This window comes from Cricetulus griseus, chromosome 3, assembly GCF_003668045.3.
Source record: "Cricetulus griseus strain 17A/GY chromosome 3, alternate assembly CriGri-PICRH-1.0, whole genome shotgun sequence".
Classification (NCBI taxonomy): Eukaryota; Metazoa; Chordata; class Mammalia; order Rodentia; family Cricetidae; genus Cricetulus; species Cricetulus griseus.
The window spans coordinates 95,868,007-95,891,517 of NC_048596.1; the positions used below are offsets into that span (position 1 = coordinate 95,868,007).

Sequence of the window (23,511 nt, forward strand, 5' to 3'; positions counted from 1 at the left end):
AAATCTACTTGTGAGCATTTTCATAATGTTCTTTTGTATTTTGTTTAGTTTCTTGGGAAGAAAATCACCAGCAGTAACCAATATATACACTAGTTTATTACTGATCCACTACTATAAAGGAAAACTAATACAAATGAAGTAATCTTGAAACTCAGAAAAACTAAAGAATACATGTATTTCTTTTTCAGATTGAAATGCTGAATCTTAAAGCATGAAGTCATTTATATCAGCATTTTCAGAGGTTTGGTTGAGTCAGCCCTTCTGGGAAAGTATTTGCAAGTGACTAGATCAAAGAAGAATTTACAATGCTGTTTTCTGTTTATAGAGTATTACCCTTGGTATTTTCTACTACACATACAGCTCATTGGGTTTTAACATGGCAGTTAATGTTACTCGTCAACACATTGTATCTTTCTTCCTGGTTGGTATTCCTGGGTTGGAAAACTTTCACTGCTGGATTGGCATCCCTGTCTGTCTCCTGTTTGTCCTGACCTTGCTGGGGAACAGCATAATCATTACTACTGTCAAGCTTGAGCCAAGTCTCCACCAGCCTATGTATTTCTTCCTTTGCATGCTGGCAATGAATGATATGTGTCTTGCTTCTTCTGCTGCTCTGAAGATGCTTGGGATCTTCTGGTTTGATGCACATTGGATTGACTTTGATGCCTGTCTAGCACAAATGTATTTTATCCACACACTTTGCATCATGGAGTCAGCCATTCTAGTGGCTATGGCATTTGATCGCTTTGTGGCCATTTGTATCCCCCTTCATTATGCATCAATCTTGACAACCTCTATGGTGACCAAGCTAGGTCTAGTTGGCCTGCTCAGAGGTGTGCTCATGGTTTTGCCATGTCCTCTTCTCATTAAGAGGCTGCCCTACTATGCAAAATATATCATCCATCATGCCTACTGTGAGCACATGGCTGTGGTGAAGTTGGCCAGTGCCAACACTCTCATTAACAGAGCATATGGAATCTCAGTAGCTCTTTCAGTAATAACAGTGGACCTAGGACTCATAGCCACATCTTATGTAAAAATCCTCCAGGCAGTGTTCCGGCTATCTTCCCAGAATGCCCGCTCAAAAGCCCTGGGCACCTGTGCTGCTCATGTCTGCACTATGCTTGTCTCCTATACACCTGCACTGTTTAGCTTCCTAACTCACCGCATTGGCAAGAAGGTACCTCCAAGTGTTCACATCATTGTTGCAAGCGTGTACCTCTTGCTACCTTCTGCAGTTAACCCAGTGGTGTATGGTGTCAAGACCAAACAGATTCGTGATCGCGTGATAGAACTTTTCTTTACACACAAAAAGCTTCCCGAAATGTAACACATTACCATAAACCCTATTTTACCCAATTTTGCTTTGTGAAGTCAGTGTACATTAACAGTAGTTAGCTTCTGGTTTCAACTTTATTCTATATTAACTAATATTTCTAAAATACATATTTTATGATATGTCTCTACACTTAATTATATTTTATGAAAGTTATTTTTATAACTGTATTATTTCTCAAATTTAACAATCTTCGCTTAAATTTATTTATAAATATCTTCCCATGCTGTATCTATATCTAAACTTCTCTATAGTAATATTCAGGCAACTAGGAGAACTTTCTGAGAAGTGTATTTAATATTTTGTTTTATTTTTATCATAAAATGTACATTGAAATGATTACTATTATCATCACAGCCTGAAAATCAAAAAAAAATTCTAAAGTTAATGATGCTTCTTCAATTTATCAGAAAAATATGTTTTAAATTGCTACCACAAAATCTAGAGACAAGACATACAGCAGAACCAAAGTCAAGTCAAACTGGCTGGAGACAGGGCCACATGAAGCTTGATGTCTACCTGCATAAATGTTTTAAACAGTTTCCTGATGTAAGGAAAATGGAGATGTCAAAAACATGAATCCATGTTTAGTGAGAAATAAAATCAAAATAGACTTAGTAGAGATTAAATGCTGGGGTTTTCTTACTCTTTATTTAGTGTGTATCACATCATTCAAAGTGATCCTAATAACAACACTACAAGGAATAGGACAAGAGTATGAAGAATGATAATCATATAGTGTATTGGTATTTGACAGTGGACACAGATGGTTTTTTATCTGCATTTTGATAATTCCAGGGCAACCATTAAATATTTTAAAGTATATTAATGGGAATGAGATACTAAAACTCTCAAAAATGTGCAACTAAATTTACAAAAGCCAAAAATAGGAGGGGAAATTAATAAATGAAAATGTAAAAATTAATTCAAACATCATGATAATTATTCAACTATAAGAAAAAATCACAGTGTATGTGCATTGTCTAAATATTCCTGAAAAGACAGATTTTTCAGAGTGTATAAAACCCAGTAGAAACTGTGTATTCCGAATGAAAAACCCACATTGATTTTTGGAATTCAAGTTTCATTTTTAAATGTTTTCATAAAATCACTCTGAAACAAAGAACGAACAGCACATGAATCCTAGTAGAGAAGGGTACACATTTTGTGCATTTACCTTCAATCAGTTTTCAGCCCTCAAAAAATGTTCCTATTTTCGAAATTAAAGTTTTGAATCAACATGGTAAAAATAATTAATGAAAGAAATCTGCTCTCCCTAAATAACAATATGTCAATGTTTAAGACAGATGTGATGTATACGAATGTTTTACCATTTTCATTAATTAGTTCTAATTAATTATACATGATAATCTGAAAATCCCACAACAAATTTTGAAAGAACATATGATAAATATTGCATAAAATAACCTATGACACAGGACTTATCAAGCAGCTATTTGGGAGTGTGTGATAGGAAGATCACAAGTTAAAAGTCCATAGGGGCTACAGAGTGAGTTTAAGGTTGGCTTAGGCATCCCAAAAATAGTTTAAAGAGGGGCTAGAGGGTTGACTTAGCAGTCAATCTTGTTGATCTTGTAGAGGATCTAGGTTTGATTTCCAGACATCCACACAGTGGCACACATCTGTTAATAACTCCAGTGCCAGGGAATCTGATGCTCTCTTTGGATGTCTGTGGCATCAAGCAAATGTGGTACATATAAATACATTCAGGCAAAACACTGACACATAAAATAAAATGAACAACTCTAAATTTTTAAGTAAAAGAAATTCAGAGTTACTATCTAAAGATGTGCCTAAATTCCTGGCCAAGGAGTGATTGCCAATTAATAGCTTCCTGCAGTGGAAGAGTCAGTCTTCTTAAAGTTGTGGTTCATTGTAGGTTGATCACTTTGCTGGAAAACCATAAATCCAGGAGTATATGCATAGCACAAAATGTACTTGATGGATTCAAAATGAAAAGGGGCATTACAATGAGTGGGAATGAAATAGGGTATGGATCTGCAAAGAGTTGGGAGAAGAGGGTAAATATGTTCAAGATTCATTGTATGAAGTTCTCAAATGTCTAAACAAAAAGAGGTAAAAATGGAAAGAGTTGAAAGATGGCTACATAGATAAAATGTTTACTACACAGTGTGACGATCTGAGTTTCTTATGTATCTGTTTGAATATTCCTATGGCAAGATGGGAGATGAAGAAGGAAAATCTCTTGAATTTTGCTGACCAACTAGCCTGATGCACACACTTAAACAAAGTCCTAGGAAAGGACTGAAATCCAAGAGTGTACTCTGAAGTCCTCATATGTCCTGTGATACACATTGGCACACAATTACACACATGAACATTCACATAAATACACAATGATAACTAAAATGTGTAAAAAGAAAAAGAAGGCTGGAAAACATCTGTAATGTAAGAATTGGTTAGAAAATATAGGATTTTGCAATCAATCATCAAAAATAGTATGTATTATACATCATCATAATTTTATTTATTTAAACTACCTTACTATACAATTAAATGTTAAATTATAGATATTAATTATCTTGGAGTTTATAATGTAAATACCACACACAAAAAACAAAGTCCTTGAACAGATAAGTGAGAGAATATTACTTGGGAAGTAATATAACATCACTTAAAGGCAGATTCGGTAAGTTGAATAAGTAAAATATTCAGGTTAGCAACATTAAAGCACAGTTATAATAGTCAATAATTAAAGTGGGTAAAATAGAGTCATTAAACCACAGAAACAGAATAAAAGACGAAACATAGAGAAAACTGGCAGAAATAGGACATTTGTAAAAGCAATTATATTAAAGGACACAATTATAAACAGTAAAAACAGACCAATCTCTGGTATTTAACAGAAATGTACTTTAATTGTAAAAACACATATGGATTAATATTGAGAAAAGAAAAAATATTTATCCCTTCTTGTACCTAAATACAAAAACGACAAATAATTCTGAGTGGCCATGTCGAGAATAAAACAATTTTTTATAATAAAGAAATTTGTCAGGGTTAACGTGCAGATTTCACAATGAAGAAGAAATAGATTCATTTATTTCTGAACAACTACCCACCTTAAAGGAAATTTCCAAAAGAGATGCTACAGAGAAAAAGGAAATAGACACAGGCACAATTATGGTAATGAATTTCATCTCTTCTTTCTCAGCACTTGAGAGGACAAGCAACCAGAATACCAACAAGCATATGTTATTTATGAACAAAACAATTACCCAACATAGCCTAACTGATATTTATTAAATATACTATCCAATAAAAATAGAATATATATTGGTCAAGTAAATACAGACTATCCAGAAACTCATTAAATTTTATTAATTGGTGTGTGTGCATGTGCTTGTGCTTGTGCGTGTGTGTGTGTGTGTGTGTGTGTGTGTGTGTGAGCATATGTCACACAACTATGTGAAAGTCAGAGGATGAGTTTCAAGAGTCTATTCTTTTTTTCCATCATAAGAACCAAGTGTCAAACTGAGGTTGTCAAGTTTGCACTGTCACTGTTTTCACCCTCTGAGCTATCTTGCCAACTGAGGAAATTGAATTTTGATTTTTTTGACTATTACCTTTTTTATTTTTTATAATTTATTTATTCTTTTTAAGTTTCATTTTACATTCCAACTTCATTTCTCCCTCCAACTCCTCCTCCAATCCCCTCTTGCCTCCTTCCCAGCACACCCCACCCTTGTCCATTCCTCCTCATGGTTAAGTGCTCCTGTGAGGATTCAACAAAGACTGCACCTTAAGTTGAAACTGGACCAAACCCCACTCCATGCATTAAAGCTGAGCATAGCATCCCACCATAGGGAATGGGCTCCAACAAGCTAGCTCATGTACCAGGGTTAGCCTTTACTAGTATAAGCTGACCCATCATCAGTCTTAATTTGTCTAGGTACTCCCATATAAGCGAAGGCTTGTAGACAAGGATTTTTAACATCTTTTACCTTTTCTTCTGAATGAGTGGAAACAAAAATTAAATGAGAAAACGTGTTTATAGAAACATGGACATATTGTAATTTTCCAAAGGAAGGTATGTGTGTAATGTTCATTTGCCAAATATCACTGGGCACAAGGTCTTTGGGCTTAATACCCATGGGTGGAACTGCAAATAGTCTGCCCAAATGAGACAATATTTAACTATGTGCAAAGCTTGATCTTTGGTGATTTTTATAATGGAAACTTAAGGAACCAGTATTGAAATGAAACTTACTGTGATCCTGAATATCAGCCTCAAAGGCCAAATTTGTAGTCAAACAAACTTGATCATGCTACATGTATTTATCAGCCATGTCATTCTCCTGGCTAAGAGGATCTGGTAAAAAGGAATGAGCATGCACATGTTCTATAAAAACAAGATGTGATCTTTCCTATAACAAATCTTGAATCATTAATAAGTACTCTTGGACACGGGAAACTGGAGCCACAGAAGCAGCAGTTTCTAAAGGTCCCAGGATTTGAAAAACATATTTACTGTCTGTATACAAGTTTAGTGCTTCAGAGGGAAACATTTGTAAGGCGAAGCATACTGTCTATAATTCAGCCACTTGGGCTGATTTTAACCCAACTTTTATTCTCTTAATGACAGGAAAGGACACACCATTGCCAGCTCATGGGATGAACCATCAGTAAAAACAACTCTTGCTTGAGGAATGGGTGTAAGAGTAAAAATCTTTGGGAAAACTACAGAATGCATATTAAACAATTGAGCTAATTTATTTGCTGGATAATGATTATCAAAGGCACATGAGAAGGACCAAGCAAATATGGCCCAATCGTCAACATTCTGTTGGAAGCAAGTAATTTGGGAGGAGTTGTAAGGGGTAGCAGTAACATCAGGTCTTTGCCAAAGATTTTTAAACTTATCTTATATGCTCTAAGAATAAGTTGTGTAACTGCTTGTGGGTATGCTCTAACTGTCTTAGAAGGAGAGGCATAATCATGTACCCAAAGAATAGGTGCAGTCTGCCAAAAGACCTCAGTGGGAGCATGACTGGAGGGGAAGACCAAAAAGGACAGGGAAATGGTGCAATCCATATAACTAAGATGTGCCCATCTAAGGCTTGTTGTACATACTAATTTAATGCAATTTCTGTCCTCCTTAGTGAGGGTGTGGAAAGAAGCAGGATCACTATCCCCCTGCAAGATATCAAAGGACGAAGCTGCCCAGTGATAAGTCCAAGGGTAGGTTGGATCCAATTGATATGTCTGGCAAATTGTGAAAATCATTCAAAGCTTTTAATTTGTCTAGCCTTAAAGTATTTTTTTGGGGGATGAACACCAGTTTTTAATAAGTAATGACATAAATATTACTAAGGAAAGTGTTGTTGGACTTTTTCAGGAGCTATCTGTAATCCTGAGGTATTTAGGGCCATTTGCAAATCACCTAAAGCTTGGAGGACAGAAGGGGTTTCCTTAGGGGCCAGGAGAATATCATCCACATAATGAATAATATACAGACAGATCAGGATATTAATCTCTAACCAGCTGTAAAGCAAGGAAAACATACATTTGGAGTATGGTAGGGCTGCTTGCCACGCCCCAGGGCAGTACAACCCATTGATATCTTTTAGATGGTCCCTTAAAATTAATGAAGGGCACACTAAAGGCAAATCGTATACAATCATTAGGATGTAGAGGAATGGGGGAAAAAAGCAGTCTTTAGATCCTTTGGGTATATGCCAAGAGAGGCATTGCTGGGTCTTGAGATAGATTGATTCCCATTTTTCTGAGAAACTGCCATACTGATTTCCAAAGTGTCTTTACAAGTTTGCACAGCTACAGCAGTGAAGGAGTCTTCCCTGACTCCATATCTTCTCCAACATAAGCTGTCCTCAATATTTTTGATCTTAGCCATTCTGGCAGGTGCAAGATTGTATCTCAGAGTTGTTTTGATTTGCATATACCTGATTATTAAGCATGTTGAACAATTCCTTAAATGTCTTTTGGACATTTGAGATTCTTCTGGTGAGAATTCTCTGTTTAGCTCTGTACCCCCCATTTTTAATCAGATTATTTTGTATTTTGATGTCTAGTTTCTTGAATTTTCTATATATTTTGGAGATCAGCCCTCTGTGAGATGTGGGGTTGGTGAAGACCTTTTCCTAGTCTGTAGGCTGTCATTTTGTCTTACTCACAGTGTCATTTCTCTTACAGAAGCTTCTCAATTTCAGGGTGTCCCATTTATTGATTGTTGCTGTCAGTGTCTGTACTAATAGTATTCTATTAAGGAAGTGGTCTCCTGTGACAATTAATAAATGTGACCTCCAGAAACTGAAAGCCTTAAGGCAAAGGACACTGTCAGTAAGACAAAAAGGTAACCCAGACCCAGAAATACAAACTTGGTATGTACTCACTCATAAGTTGATATTAGCTGTAATGTAAAGGACAACTAAGCTATAATCCATAACACCAGAGAGGCTAGGTAACAAGGAGGGCCCAAAGAGAAACTCACAGATTTCTCTGGGGAGGGGAAATAAAAGAAATCTCAGGGTAAGCTGGGAGCTAGAGTAGGTGAAGATGTGGGGGTGGGAACATGAGTGATAGGGTTGGGCTGGTTGGAGGTGGGACAGAAAGAAAGAGATGTCTTGATGGGGGACTACATTTCCAGGTTAGTGAGAAAATGGTGCCAGGGAAAGTCTCAGGAATTCACAAGGTTGATCCCAGCTAAGAATCCTAGAAATAGTTGAGAAGGTTCCTTAATTAGCTTTTGCCATTAATCAGATCTCTAACTATCATTGGAGAGCCTTAATACAGTAATTGATGGAAGCTGATGCAGAGAACTACAGTCAAGCACTGGGTTGAGCTCCTGGAGTCCTACTAAAGAAAGGAGGAAACATTGTAAGAACCAGAGGTGGTCAAGGTCATGATAACGGGGCAACCCACAAAGACAGCTGACCTGAGCTGGTAGAAGCTCATGGACTTGGGACTAACAGTTAGGGGGGCTGCTTGGGACTGACTGCATGTATGTGGTGGTAGTGTGTCTTTGTCTGTTTGTGAGGCTCCTAGAATTCTATAGGGGAAAGAACAGTATGTCTCTTTTATATATTGCAAACTCTTTTGTTTTGATGGAGTTTATGTTTATTCCTATTCAAATAAAATGAGCAACAGAAGTGGACCTGTAATACTGAACAACTCTATCAATTATAGTAGTAACATAATATTTTCTTTTTAGCTCTTATGAAATTTTTTGGGTCAGGCCTTTTTATAAAATATTATATTTATATTATATAATGTATTTATTATATTTATAAAATATTATATTTGTTCTAGTTGAAGTTAGAACCCCACAAATTTATTTATAACAAAACTTGATTGTTAGTTTTCATTTTTATTCTATTAATAAGCTGCCCTGTTTCAAAGGTTTTATATAAATAATGATCTTTATCCCAGATGGTAAATAGCAAGCCAGGTGAAAATAAGATTTAAAAATTTGTTACTATTCAAAAATATTGGCTGGGTGATGGTTGCTCGGGGCTTTAATCAGAGCACTGGGAGGCAGGTGGATCTCTGTGAGTTTGAGGACAGCCTGGTCTACAGAGTAAGTTCCAGGAAAGACAGAGCTACACAAAGAGCTAAATCCTGTCTCTAAAACACACACGCATGTACTCACACACACTCACACAATGTTGAACTTGTTAAAATTTTTAAATCATTAGAAAGTTTTAAATTTCACATGCATATAAGTTTTTCTATTCAGCTTCTATTGTACTCTGAAACATTAAAGTATTTTTCCAAATTGTGATGATTTAAAATTTTTTATCATCAAAAATAGCATTTATGTTAATTCATATACATGCATAACCAAATAATTGCATGCATTCATGCTCTTCTCTGGTTAATATGGGCGATATATTCATGCAGAAGTCCAGGTAAGTACAAACTGGTGTTTTCATTGTTATTGCTTTGTTTTCTATCATGGTTATGTTATTTAAACATATATGTATTTTATCCCTGGGCAGATAACAAAGGCAGAGCTAACACATATGTTATCAAATATTTGCTTCAAAATATACAGCTTAAAATTTGGGTAAATTATGTTATATTCTTGTGAAAGTTTAACAAATGAAAATAACAAATACAGAAAATAGCATGATATTCAGAAAAGGCAAATATACAGAGAAGAGATGCATAAAATAGAGGAAAAAAGAAGTGAAGTAAATTTTACATGGATGAATAATTTGGAGATCTGATCATGACAGTAAATGCCAAAAAGGTTAGTGAGATTTCTTACTTTTTATATATAGTTGTTTATATTATTTAAAGTTACATTATTTTAAACATACCAGTTCTGTCATGATATTTTGAATCTTGAAAGAAGGGAAAGGTCCAAATGTCACACCAGACAGGAGAATCCTCAGAGGGTCATAACAAATGAGTGACTGAGCATTGATCTCCTTTAGGACTGAGCAGATCCCAGCAGACTCCAAATTCCATGAGCCCATGGGTGTTGCTGATCCTGCATAAATCCAGAAGGTTTCCTGGCTTCCCTCAACACAAGCGCTGAAAGGTCTATGTCAAGGCAACAGGGTTTGTGATGATAAACAACAAAGGACTACGTACGTATCTTCTTATTTATGGAAATTGTATAATACTTTGTTTTCTTGCACTAAGTAGGTAGACATTGATTGAAATTATAGCATTGGCAAGTCATGTGATTGACAAAATCTTTCCAAAGGTATTTTCAATCTTCTACCAATGTCAGCTCTCTCTGTCACAAACTCCAGTAGTTCTAGGTTTGCTTTGACTGGTTTTCCTGGTTTAGAGATTTATTACCTCTGGCTCTCAGTCCCCTTCTCCATCATCTATGTGACAGTTTTCCTGGGAAACTGCATGGTTCTGCATGTGATTCGGACTGAGCCAAGCCTTCACCAGCCCATGTTTTATTTCCTGGCCATGCTAGCCCTCACAGACCTGTGCATGGGGCTGTCCACTATTCACACGGTGCTGGGCATCCTTTGGGGCTTCAATCAAGACATCAGCCTCGATGCCTGTATTGCACAGTCTTATTTCATTCATGGGTTGTCCTGCATGGAGTCTTCTGTTCTCCTCGCTATGTCCTTTGATCGCTACATTGCCATTTGCAACCCTCTACGCTATTCCTCCATCCTAACCAATGACAAAATTTTGAAAATAGGAGTGTTCATTTTATGTAGAAGTTCTTTGCTCATTTCTCCAGCCATCATCCGCCTGAAGTTCTTAAATTACTGCCGGCCTCATTTCCTCTCTCACTCTTTCTGCCTGCACCAAGACTTAATTCGAATGGCATGCTCAGATATCCGCTTCAACAGCTTCTATGCTCTGGCTCTGGTGATTTGCACCCTGTTATTGGATGCAGTGCTCATTCTTGCCTCCTATGTGATGATCCTGCACACAGTTCTATCTATTGCTTCTCGGGAGGAGAGAATCAAGTCTCTGCAGACTTGTGTTTCCCACATCTCTGCTGTTTTGGTTTTCTACATCCCCATCATTGGTCTGACCATGGTTCACCGCTTTGGGAAGCACCTCTCTCCACTGGTTCATGTCCTCATGGGCAACATTTACATCCTTTTCCCACCCTTGATGAACCCCATTATATACAGTATCAAGACTCAACAGATACGAGTAAGAATCCAGAGACTGTTTTCCTTGAATGAAACCTAAGTCCTCTGGTCCATAAAAACTGTGTTTAAAGGTAAAGAAGTAACTTCACAAAGGAAGAATGTCAGGACCCAAAACTTGGATGCTTAAATCATCTTTCATTGACAATTTACATTTTACAAATACTTTCTCCTACTTTTTGCCACAGCCAACATGACTCATTGGCATTGGCTTATATAAAGTTCATGACTATTATATAAATCAGAATGGGAATTTATTATGACCTGACCATTATAGTAGTAGATGAATTTATTAAACTTATGATGAGTTTGGATAGGAAATTTCTTCCGTATCATGGCTAGTGGATGTAGGATGTATTTATTTATTCCTGATCAGAGAAAAGTAAATTTTTATGATTACATCCCTTCATGAAATTACTAAATAATCTTTTTCCATTCTTATTACTGCAGTCAACATATTAATTTTGCATGTGTAATCTCTGCTTCTGAATTTATTCAAATGACATTGAAATGAGTATCATGAAGACTTTGGATTTCTCAAAATGAATTATTTTTTTAATTAGTTATACATTCATGGTAGTATATTCTCACGAGTAGATGTGCCTGCTGATGCCAGAGTCATCAGATCTCCCTGAAGCTATATTTACTGGGTGTTGGGAGTAGCTGGACATGGCTGCTGATAGCTGAACAATCTCTTCATTTTGAGAGATTGGCTATTTAATCAGTTGAAGCATAATATAATAAACACCCATAGATATCTTGATGCTAGTGTATCTCCTTCTAAATACCTACCTAATTTTATCATATTAATAGCAAAATGTCTGGAAACATAAGCCACAACTTATTTCATAGAAAATGATGGAATAGAACAGAGTATGCATTTTTAATTATCATATTTACCAATATGTAATAATGACATAATGGTGATTGTGAATAGAGAAAGACTTGAGTGACATGGAGACGTTCATGCTGCCTCAACTTGATGTGCCAGTCTTTCTTTACTTCCCATTCCCATGCTTTTTAAAGAGTGGATGGCTGGCACGGGGGGGGGGGGGAGGGGGGGAGGGATAGGAGAATGAGTAAGAGGAGGGGTAGGAGAGGGAAATATGGTTGGCATGTAAAACAAATAAAAAACTTCAAGTTAAAAAGAAAAGGGTCATCTGTAATTTATATCTTAGTCTCATTGTATTTACCTCAATTATTTTCATTAAAATATTAATATGATACTAACTTACTATACATCTCAAATTTCTTATGTGTATTGTCTTAAAATGTTTGTTTCTTATGCAATATCTCCACTGAAGTTTTGATATAGCGTTTTATTTTGTATACTTTGATTTTGAAATGCTAAATGTGCCATAAAAAGTCAGATTTTAGTATCTGTTTTGCACATATTGTAATATTATCAGACAAATCATGCTTATTTCCTACTTTCCATTGTCCCTGTTTTAAAGAATTTACAAGTGGATAGATGACCAGTGTGAAATATATAGCAAAGGGGCTGAAGTGATGGTTCAGAAGCTAAGAGTACTTACATTTGACCTGACTGTTGTCCTTTAAATTGTATTAATGCAATTGAATTGTAAGAAAACAATCTGTTTGCTGTAGCATAACTGACACTAGGCAAATTACTTGTCCCACAACCCGAAGTTGACAGTCTATGTTAGAGGATTGCTTACCTCTCTGGGTCTCAGCCCACTGCTGCCATGCCCATTCTTCATCACTGGCAATAAAAGGTGAGATGTTGGGTCTGTGAGGTTTGGTGGGGCAAATGTGGAACATTTTGATTGAGTTTTATATTGATGGACTCCTATAGGAGAATCTCATCTTGCTTCTTTTTTCTGGAGTTTTATTGTTTTTTCCAAAATTTGATCTGGTTGTTTTTCGTTTGACTCAGAGACATATTCTTAGGTCTTACTCTAAAGCCCTGAAACATGACTTACCTTCTGCTCTCTGACATTTGTGTTCAGCACTCTTGCTGAAAGAGTCATTTCTCAGTTTCCACAGAGACAGTAACTACTACTGGCAACCTCAAAGTAAGGTAATGCCATGGAGCTGTTTTTCATGTAAGTGCCATGATGGACTGTGTGGTCCCTTAAAACTTTGTGTAAGAGGAGAATACCAGAGACTCTTGTCCATTTTCTCAGACAGAACATGCTAGATGATCATTTTAGCCAATATTGCTACATGCCGTGATACATGTAAGGGCCAGGATATCCTCAGATATCTATTTGGGAAAAGATTGTTACTATCCTTTGCTTTTAACTTCCTCTTGGGATATATTGTACTGATGTTTTTTTATGCCATGACAATTTCAATTAGACATAAAATACTTGTAGTTGGAACTAAGACCCTGAAGATGACATCAAGAACATCCAAAGTACAGCATATTGAAATAGTTCACATTCACCCAGCTTTGATAACAACCAAGAACAGAAGGGTTCAACACAGGACAATGAAGAACATGACAGAAAATTCCAAATCCTTATATCCAAGCCAGTCAGGGTGATCACTAAGACCTGAGAACCATACACTGAGGTGTAACATCCCAGGATAGAGCTCTTAGACTAAAGGCTTTTGATTGAGGCTGTGAAACAGGCTGAATAACTTCTTTCTGTATTTTGTTTTCTCCTAGTACATTTATATTTTCCTTCCCATAATATAATCCTCAGACTTAGAAACTTGACCATCCTCAAAGGAAATCAAAACAGGAAGTTTTGTTTTGTTTCCCAGAGTGGGAGATTGGCTTATGATCATTTGGAACTGTTGCTTTAGAGCTGGAAATTAACAGGATGATGGGGGGGGGGTGGCGGAAGGTGCCTGTTCCCATGAAAGAGGTTAGAAAGAAAACTGAGAACATTAATGCCCCAGCGTACAAGCATCAAGACTAATAATTGAAAAGAAAAGAAGCCTGGACAAAGCATTATGAGACAAAGAGTCTCCAAAAATGCCATTGAGTTTATTTTGTGTTGGCTATCTACTGATGGGTATGGGGTCTATTCTTTCTTTTTTAATTTAAATTAGAGACAAGATTGTTTTACATGTCAATCCTAGTTTCCTCCCCCTCTCCCTCCCCTCTTCCTCTACCTCCCAGTAACCCACTATCCCATCCCCTTTTTGCCACTTAGGGAGGATGAGGCCTTCCATGGGAGAATCATCAAAGTCTGTCATATCATTTGGAACAGGGCGTAGGGCCTCCCCCATGTGTCTAGGCTGAGAGAGTATCCCTCTATGTGGTATGGGCTCCCAAAGTCCACTCATATGCTAGGGATAAATACTGATCTACTATTAGAAGCCTCATAGATTGCTGAGGCCTCCTCACTGACACCCACAGTCAGGGGGTTTCCCAGCTATCAGTCTGGAGTCCATGAGCTCCCCCTTGTTTGGGTCAGCCATTTCTGTGGGATTCTCCAGCCTGTTCTGGACCCCTTTGCTCATCACTCCTCCCTCTCTGCAGCTCTTCCAGAGTTCAGCTCAGTGTTTAGCTGCTTCTGCTTCCATCAGCTACTAGATGAAGGCTCTGGGGTGGCATATAAGGTAGTCATCAATCTCATTATTGGGGAAGGGCATTTAAGGTAGTCTCTCCACTATTGCTTAGATTGTTAGTTGGTTTCATCCTTGTAGATCTCTGGACATTTTCCTAGTGCCAGATTTCTTTTTAACGTACAATGGCTCCCTCTATTATGGAATCTCTTATCTTGCTCTCCTATATTCTTTACCTGACTCAACCTTCCTGCTCCCTTATGGCATGGGGTCTATTCTTAAGGGTTTTTTGTATACGTAGTAAGACTCAGTTGTAGAAAACTTTTTTTCCTTTGCAAGATCTTAATTGTATACCATGTCTGGTTTGAGGATGAGGGCTTGTGTCTACTCCATTTCCCTGTGGGGACCCCATCTGGCCCTGACACATGCAGGCCTTGTGTGTCCTGCCCACAGTCTATGTGAGTATATATGCACATCAGTCCAAACTGTGTTTAAGAGGACCTTTTGTTTCTTTGGTACCCTCCACCCATTCTGACTCTTACAACCTTTCTACCTCATTTTATGCAGATTTCCCTAAACCCCAAGGGAGCAATTTGATGCAGACATCCCCTTTAAGACTGAGTGTTCCAAGGTACCTTTCTCTGTACATTGTCCAGCTGTGTGTTTCTGTAGTTGTTCTCATCTACTATAGGAGGAATGCTCTCTGAAGATGGCTTATTAAGACATTGATCTATGAGTATAGTGGAATATATGTCATCAGCAGTCATTTAATTGCAACATTCCTTTAACAGATTAGTAGTGTAGGATATGGGCACAATGATAGTATTAGGCATATGTACTGGCCTGTCCTTGGGGTTCTGACAGGGTATGCCCTCAGCTGCAGTCACTAAGAGCACCACCTGTGTATATTCATTATGTTCCCTTTTAAAAGGGCCAAGCTACCACCCATTCTCTCTTTCTCTCCCTCTCTCTGTTCCTCCTTCTCCTACCTCCATCTCTGTACCTATATCCTTTCTCCTGCTGCTCAGTCCCTCTGCTTGAACCCTGTCACAAAGCATATTTCTCTGCTTTTCCTAAATTACAACACATAATATAATGGAGAGTGTGTTAAATCAATCTTATAATGCTTGGTTACTTTCCCAAGCTTGTGCCACTATTGCACCTGTTGTAAGCAGGTCACCATTGTAGATTGAAGGGTTTGTAAATTTGTTTGGTGTTTACCTTTTTACTTTGGGAGCATGCAGAGTACCATTCATGGTACCATGAACAATAGTCATTAGGAGTGAAGACCCCCAGCTCAAATTCTCCATTTTCAATGAATTATGTAGGTGTTGCCTTCTATAATAGAGCTTTGCCCTCTGTCTGTAGAGCACAACCAACAGCTTTGGCAATATCATGAGTTGTTTGGGGATTCCCATGGGGCTCCTTTGGTCCCTTTTTATTTTATTTATTTATTTTTAGGACTCTCATTCTTTTATTGAAAATAGATTTTAATACAATATATTCTTAGTGCAGTTTGTCCCCTTTTAATTTCCAAGATGTTCTTACCTCCCATCACATACAAATTTGCCTTTCTTTTTTCTCTCATTAGAAAAACAACATATATATTTTGGAGATCAGCCCTCTGTCAGATGTGGGGTTGGTGAATATCTTTTTCCAGGCTATCGGCTGCCGTTTTGTCTTGCTGACTGTGTCCTTTGCCTTACAGAAGCTTTTCAGTTTCCCATTTCTCAATTGTTGATCTCAGTGTCTGTGCTACTGGTGTAATGTTCAGGAAGCAGTCTCCTGTACCAACTAATTCAAGGCTATTTCCCACTTTGTCTTCTAATATGTTCAGTGTGGCTGGATTTATGTTGAGTTCTTTCATCCATTTGGATTTAAGTTTTGTACATGGCAATAGACATGGATCTATCTGAAGTCTTCTATATTTCAGCATCCAGTTATGGCAGCACCATTTGTTGAAGATGCTTTCTTTATTCCATTGTATAGATTTAGCTTCTTTGACAAAAATCAGGTGTTCATAGATGTGTAGGTTAATATCTGGGTTTACAACTCTATTCCAAAAGAACACAAAAGCTAGTCTCCAAAACACCAAACAATCCAATTAAAAAGTGGGGTACAAAACTAAATAGACAATTCTCAATAGAGGAATCTAAAATGGCTGAAAGACACATAAGAAAGTGTTCAACATCCTTAGCCATCAGGGAAATGCAAATCAAAACTACTCTGAGATACCATCTTACTCCTGTCAGAATAGCTAAAATCAAAATCACCAATGACAGTTTATGCTGGAGAGGATGTGGAGAAAGGGGAACACTCCTCCACTGCTGGTGGGAGTGCCAACTAGTGCAGCCACTTTGGAAATCAGTATAGTGACTCCTCAGGAAAATGGGAATCAGTCTACCACAAGCTCCAGAAATTCCACTGTTAGGCATATGCCCAAAAGAAACACATTCATACAACAAGGACTTCTGTTCAGTGATTTTCATAGCAGCACTATTTGTAATAGCCAGAACCCTGGAAGCAACTTAGATGCCCCTCAACTGAAGAATGGATAGAGAAAATATTGTACATTTACACAATGGAGTACTACTCAGCAGAAAAAAATGGAATCTTGAAACTTGCAGGAAAATGGATTGAACTAGAAGAAACCATTCTGAGCAAGGTAACCCAATCACAAAGAGACAAACATGGTATGTACTCACTCATATGTGGATTTTATACATAGAGTAAAAGATTACCAGCCTACAACCCACAGTGCCAGAGAAGCTAGTAAACAAGGAGGACCCTAAGAGAGTCATACATAGTCCCCTGGAGAAGGGGAAAGGGACAAGATCTCCTGAGCAAATTGGGAGCAAGGGAGGTGGTGGGGAGGGAGCTAGGAGAATGAGAAGGGGAGAAGAGGAGGGGTGAGGAGGAAATGACGGAGCAGAAAGGTTGAGTCGGGGGAGAATAGAAGAAAACAAGAAAGGAGATACTATAATTCCACTGTTAGGCATATACCCAAAAGAAGCACATTCATTCAACAAGGAAATCTGTTCAACAATGTTCATAGCAGCATTACTTTTAATAGCCAGAACTTTCAAGCATCCTAGATGCCCCTCAACTGAAGAATAGGTAGAGAAAATGTGGTACATTTACACAATGGAGTACTACTCAGTGGAAAAAGAAACAATGAAATCTTGAAATTCGCAGGCAAATGGATGGAACTAGAAGAAACCATTCTGAGCAAGGTAACCCAGTCACAAAAAGACAAACATGGTATGTACTCATTCATGTATGGATTTTAGACATAGAGCAAAAGATTACCAGCCTACAATCCATGCCACTAGAGAAGCTAGCAAACAAGGAGGAAACTAAGAAAGACATACATGGTCCCCTGGAGAAGGGGAAAGGGACAAGATCTCCTGAGCAAATTGGGAGCCTGGGAGGAGAGGGGAGGGAGCTAGGCGAATGAAAAGGGGAGAAGAGGAGGTGTGAGAAGGACATGAACAAGCAGAAAGGTTGAGTTGGGGGGAAGAATAGAAGAAAACAAGAAAGGAGATACCATAATAGAGGGAGACATTTTAGATTTACAGAGAAATCAGGCATTAGGGAAATGTCTGGAGATCTACAAAGGTGACACCAGCTAACAATCTAAGCAACAGAGAAGAGGCTACCTTAAATGACCACCCCTGATAATGAGATTGATGACTGACTTAAATGACATACTATAGCCTTCATCCAGCTGCTGGTGGAAGTAGAAGCATACACCTACAACTAATCACTGAACTGAACTGGAATCTAGTTGCAGAGAAGGAGGAGTGATGGGAAAAGGGGTCCAGACCAGGCTGGTGAAACCCACAGAAACAGCTGACCTGAAAATCATGGGACTCTTGCTCCCCAGACTGATAGCTGGGATACCAGCATGGGACTGATCCACACACCTTGAGCGTAGGTTTCAGTGAGGAGACCTCGGAAATCTACGGGACCTCATGTAGTAGTTCCATACTTATCCCTAGCATAAGTGTGGACTTTGGGAGCCCATTCCACATAGAGGGATACTCCCTGAGCCAAGACACACAGGGGTGGGCCTAGGCACTATTCCAAAGGATATGATAGACTCTGATGACCCCCTATGTAAGGCCTCACCCTCCCTGGGGAGCAGAAAGGAAATGTGATAGGTAGGGTTTTAGTTGGGGGGTGGTGGTAGAGGAGGAGGGAAGGGACAGGGAACTGGGATTGACATGTAAAACCAATCTTGTTTCTAATTCAAATAAAAATAACATCGGGGCAGGGAGGACTACACCTTCAAAGTCTCTTGCTGCTTTTCTGCCTGAGTCAGAAAGCAGCCACTTTAATTTTTCTTCCCTGATTAATAAAGGAGCTGTCTGTGAAAAAAAAAAGAAAATAAACATGTATCTAAAAAATACAGCAAGCTAAAACCAAAACAAGCCAAGTAAAATAGGAAAAACAAATAAATAAGAAGTGTGTGTGGCGGGGGCGGAGGGGTGGCAAGAAACACATATATTCAGGGAAACATGCACTTTCACATACACACAAATCCCATAGTAACACAGACTGGAGCTCTTACTCTACATACAAAAGACCAGGTGTAAGCAGAGAGTTCTCAAAAGAGAAAACAAGAATGGTTGGGAAGTACTTAAAGAAATCTTCAATATCTTTAGTTTTCAGGAAAACTGTGTTTTCTCAAAGGCAATATCACTAAAGAGAAAAGATAATCTTAAGAGCAGGCTGCATCATGCCCATCAGTAGATGTTCAACAGAAAAGTAACTCAATGGCATCTTTTGAGATTCCTTGTCTCATAATGCTGCATCAGAAATTCCATATATATATATATATATATATATATATATATATTATATTTTCTTCTCTCCTTGTACACTCAAGTCTTTTACACATACATTATGGCTTCCAGTTTAGTGTTTTTTGTGGGATTCCTGAGTCTGTGAACCAATGTGTTTCTGCTTCTTGTGTCTTCTTTGGGCTCTTTTCCTACTGTTTGTTTGGTTAGTGCAATTCTGATGTGATAGTTTTGCTTTACCCAATTTTGTTTTATTATTTTCCCTTAGAAGCCTCTTGGTTTTCTAATGAGAGATAGAAAGCAGATGGATTTAGATGGAAGGGGAGATGGGAGAAACTGGGAGAAGTATAGGGAGGGGAAACCTTAATCAGGATATATTATGAGAGGCAAAAAAAACCCAACCTATTTTCACTCAAAGGAGAACAAGATTACTGAAATAAATTATAAAATAAGCTCTGTGTGTGTGTGTGTGTGTGTGTGTGTGTGTGTGTGTGTGTGTGTGTGTGTGTGTGTGTGTACTGAATTGAATCTTTATGTCCGTTAGAAAGGCATATAACAGCAAATAAAATTGTAGTGGGAGATCTAGGGTCATCTGAATATGGATACTCCCTGACTTATGATGAGGTAGTTATGCCCAACAAACTCATTATAATCTCAACATATTATTTTGTGAAAATGTCTTAATCCACTTGACCTACATAACCACAGAGGCATAGCTCAGTTCACCCAAGTGTGCTCACATTCTTACATTAGTGTACTGTTGATCAAAATCACCTAGCATGAACCCACTTTATAAAAAAAATTAATGTCCCACTCTACTTAATCTTGCAGTGGAGGTAAAGTCCATCCCCCAAAAGAGTAACAATTGACAAATGTGGCTTCACATAACTACAGCAAAGGACCCCATCATTCAAGTGAGAAGCCCACCTACATAATGGGAAAGCCTTTGCCAGCTACATTCCCGATAGAGAATTGGCATCTACAATACACAACATACTTAACATTAAACACTAAGAAATATTTATGTGTAGTTGAAGGGACCAGACCCTCACCTAGTGCCCTGGTTCAGCAGTTATGACAAACTACAGAAAAGACCCAGCAAGATGTAAGACTCTATCTCAGCGCATGTCTAAACTTGCCAGACCTGCCTCAGTCACTAGGAGGTCAGATACCCTCCAGGTGGCAAGGAACTAATCAGAAGTTAACTGGTGAGCTCTGGACATGCTTTATAGTAAAAGTGGCATAACAGTGGCATGCAGAGAATAGCAACCATCCTGGGAGGGCTTATAGGCCATAGAAACCAGTTAATCCATCAACACAAGACAGATCACCCAAGCCCGGAAGTGCACCAATCCTGGCACTGTTGTGTACCCCTAGACACTCCTCTTGCTCTACCCAATAAATTCCCCACCTTGAAGTTCCCCTGGGTTCTTCTCGCTCCTGTCCACCATGTCAGAGGGACTGAAGACCCAAGTTAACTCATTAAATAATAAAAGATTCTTTGCTTTTGCATTGGGATGGGTCTCTTGGTGATTTGGGGGTTCAGAATTTGGGCACAATATAGTATATTCACCATACATTTAGTTTTTAGAAACCTCAACCTTCAGAGAAATGCAAACTGAAATTTACTTTCAGATTTCATCTTACTCCAACCAGAATGGCTAAAATTACTTTTAAAAATGACATCACATTCTGTTTTTATTCCCCCACAGATTTTCTCTACTGATTGTTATTTATCTCTGTGTTCCAATTTGGGAAGAATTTGTCTTCCATTTTTAAATACTGTTAAGAAAGTAATTTATCAGTTAGGTATATAGTTACCATTTGTATTTATGTGATCTTGTGATCTTGTGTGCTTGTGTGTATGCATGAGTGTGTGTGATTTGACTCTCATATAATTTCCAGTGTATAATTTAGATTTTAATAACTATATTCAGTACATTACACATTGCTTGAAAGTTATAACTTTTAAAAACATTTTTTCATATTTCTTATTCTACAACCTCCATTCTCAGTCACTTTAACCCCCTTTTCCCAAAAATAACTATTATGTTATTAAAAATATAATGATACCAAGGAATATTTATCTTTCTCTGCATGACTTTATCAACTTAGCACAATGAATTGTTTCATTCGTGATGACACAGAAAGCAATAGTTTCCATTTCATTTTATTTTAGACATTTAAAACTTTATTTATTCCTGTGTTTATACCATTTCTTTTTTTAATCTTCTTTTTTCATTCATTTTACATAACAATCACAGTTTCCCCTTCCTCCCCCCTTTCCTTCCCCCTCCCCCCACTTCCTCAACCCATCCCCCATCCCCATCTACTCCTCAGAAACAGTAAGGCCTCCCATGGAGAGTCAACAAAGCCTGGCACATTCAGTTGAGGTAGGACCAAGCCCCTCCCCCATTCCCTCCTTGTTAAGCCTAAATAACATTAAATTTTGTTGGGATACATTGTTTTCCTTATCGGTTTCTCTGTAGGGAAAAGGTGGCACATCCATGTCATGGTTGTTGTGAATACCACTGTAGAAAAATGGAACTAGAAATAACTTTTGGAGATCTAAATTTCCTTACTGCCAATATCAACTAAGAAGTGGAATTTATGGGTCAAACAAAAGACATATTGATAATTCTCTGAGGAATTTGTAGACATTGTTTCAAAAAAACTTTAGGGGATTCTATTTAAAAATAGAGTAAGTATAAAATGATTCATATTTTTATACAGATGTCTGGCCCAGAAAACGTGATAAGAGCATAAAATCAAATATTATGGAATTACTCTAATTGATAAAGTTGTTCAGTATTACAGATCCACTTCTATTGTTCATTTTATTTGGCTAGGAGTAAACACAAACTCCATCACAACAGAAGAGTTTGCAATGTATGGAAGAGACACCTTGTCCCGACAGATGCCTATACTCTATATATTACGTTTCTGTTAGAAACATGAATAAAACATCACAAGAAGGAAGGATTCCTGCTTCCACTGGCACATGGAAAATGCTTCTCTCATACTTTAGAGTATCTAATTTTATGATCATAATAACAGCTTCATAGATGAAAAAACCATTGTATTAGTCACTGATATTTTGAGTGAATCTCTTTAAGAGAATACATAAATACACTTGATGGTTAGTTTTCACTTTTTATGTATTTAGAAACTGTCCTCTCTCAAAAGTGCTATCTAGATACTGAGCTTTATCCTGAAGGTAAAAGAAACCCAGGTGAATGTAAGATTTAAAAATTTCTTACTACTTAAAAGTATTGGCTGGGTCTGAAGAAATGGCTCAGCTGTGAAAGGCTGGGCTGATGATGGTACATTTCTTTACCACAGAACTTAGAGGCAGAGCTAGGTAGACCTCTGTGCATTTGAGGCCTGGCCTATAGAAGGAGTTCCAGGACAGCCAGTGCTACATACAGAGAAGCAACCCTGTCTCAAACATATACACACATCTATATCTATATCTATATCTATATCTATATCTATATCTATATCTATATCTATATCTATATATCTATATCTATATCTATATCTATATCTATATCTCTATATAAATATATCTATACCTATAAATATATAGATATAAATATTCCTTCATGTGAAAAATTAACAAATGAAAATACCATGATACTCAGAAGAGAAGACAATCACATACAGAGAAGAGCTGTATGAAAAAGGAGAAAAAAAAGAAAGGAATAAATTTTACATAGATAAACAATTTAGAGATCTGATCATGATGGTACATGCCAGAAAGCTCTTATTCTACTAAGATTTCTTAAGTTTTATATATAATTGTTTATATTATTAAAAGATACATTATTTTAAACATTCCAGTTCTGTCATGATATTGTAAATGTTGAAAGAAGGGAAAGGCCCAGATGTTCCACCAGACAGGATAATACTCAGAGGGTCATAACAAATGAGTGACTAAGCACTGATCTCCTTTAGGACTGAGCAGATCCCAGCAGACTCCAAATTCCATGAGCCCATGGGTGTTGCTGATCCTGCATAAATCCAGGTTTCCTGGCTTCCCTCAACACAAGCACTGAAAGGTCTATGTCAAGACAACAGGGCTTGTGATGATAAACAACAAAGGACTACGTACGTATCTTCTTATTTATGGAAATTGTATAATACTTTGTTTTCTTGCACTAAGTAGGTAGACATTGATTGAAATTATAGCATTGGCAAGTCATGTGATTGACAAAATCTTTCCAAAGGTATTTTCAATCTTCTACCA

At 37.6% G+C, this 23,511-nt stretch overlaps 2 protein-coding genes across 2 annotated transcripts; both read left to right on the plus strand.

Moving 5' to 3' along the window:
* The first annotated feature begins 376 nt into the window (after positions 1-376).
* LOC100766648 (putative olfactory receptor 52P1) lies at positions 377-1,330 on the plus strand. The gene has a single exon (XM_027407512.1). The coding sequence runs from the start codon at positions 377-379 to the stop codon at positions 1,328-1,330; it is 954 nt and encodes a 317-aa protein (XP_027263313.1).
* An 8,742-nt stretch (positions 1,331-10,072) lies between these two features.
* On the plus strand, positions 10,073-11,017 carry LOC107976987 (olfactory receptor 51V1-like). Its single transcript, XM_027408016.1, has one exon. The coding sequence runs from the start codon at positions 10,073-10,075 to the stop codon at positions 11,015-11,017; it is 945 nt and encodes a 314-aa protein (XP_027263817.1).
* The last annotated feature ends 12,494 nt before the right edge of the window (positions 11,018-23,511 follow it).

Excerpts from the sequence above, each read along its gene's own strand:
- LOC100766648 (XM_027407512.1), top strand. The coding sequence starts at position 377 with ATGGCAGTTAATGTTACTCGTCAACACATTGTATCTTTCTTCCTGGTT.
- LOC107976987 (XM_027408016.1), top strand. The coding sequence starts at position 10,073 with ATGTCAGCTCTCTCTGTCACAAACTCCAGTAGTTCTAGGTTTGCTTTG.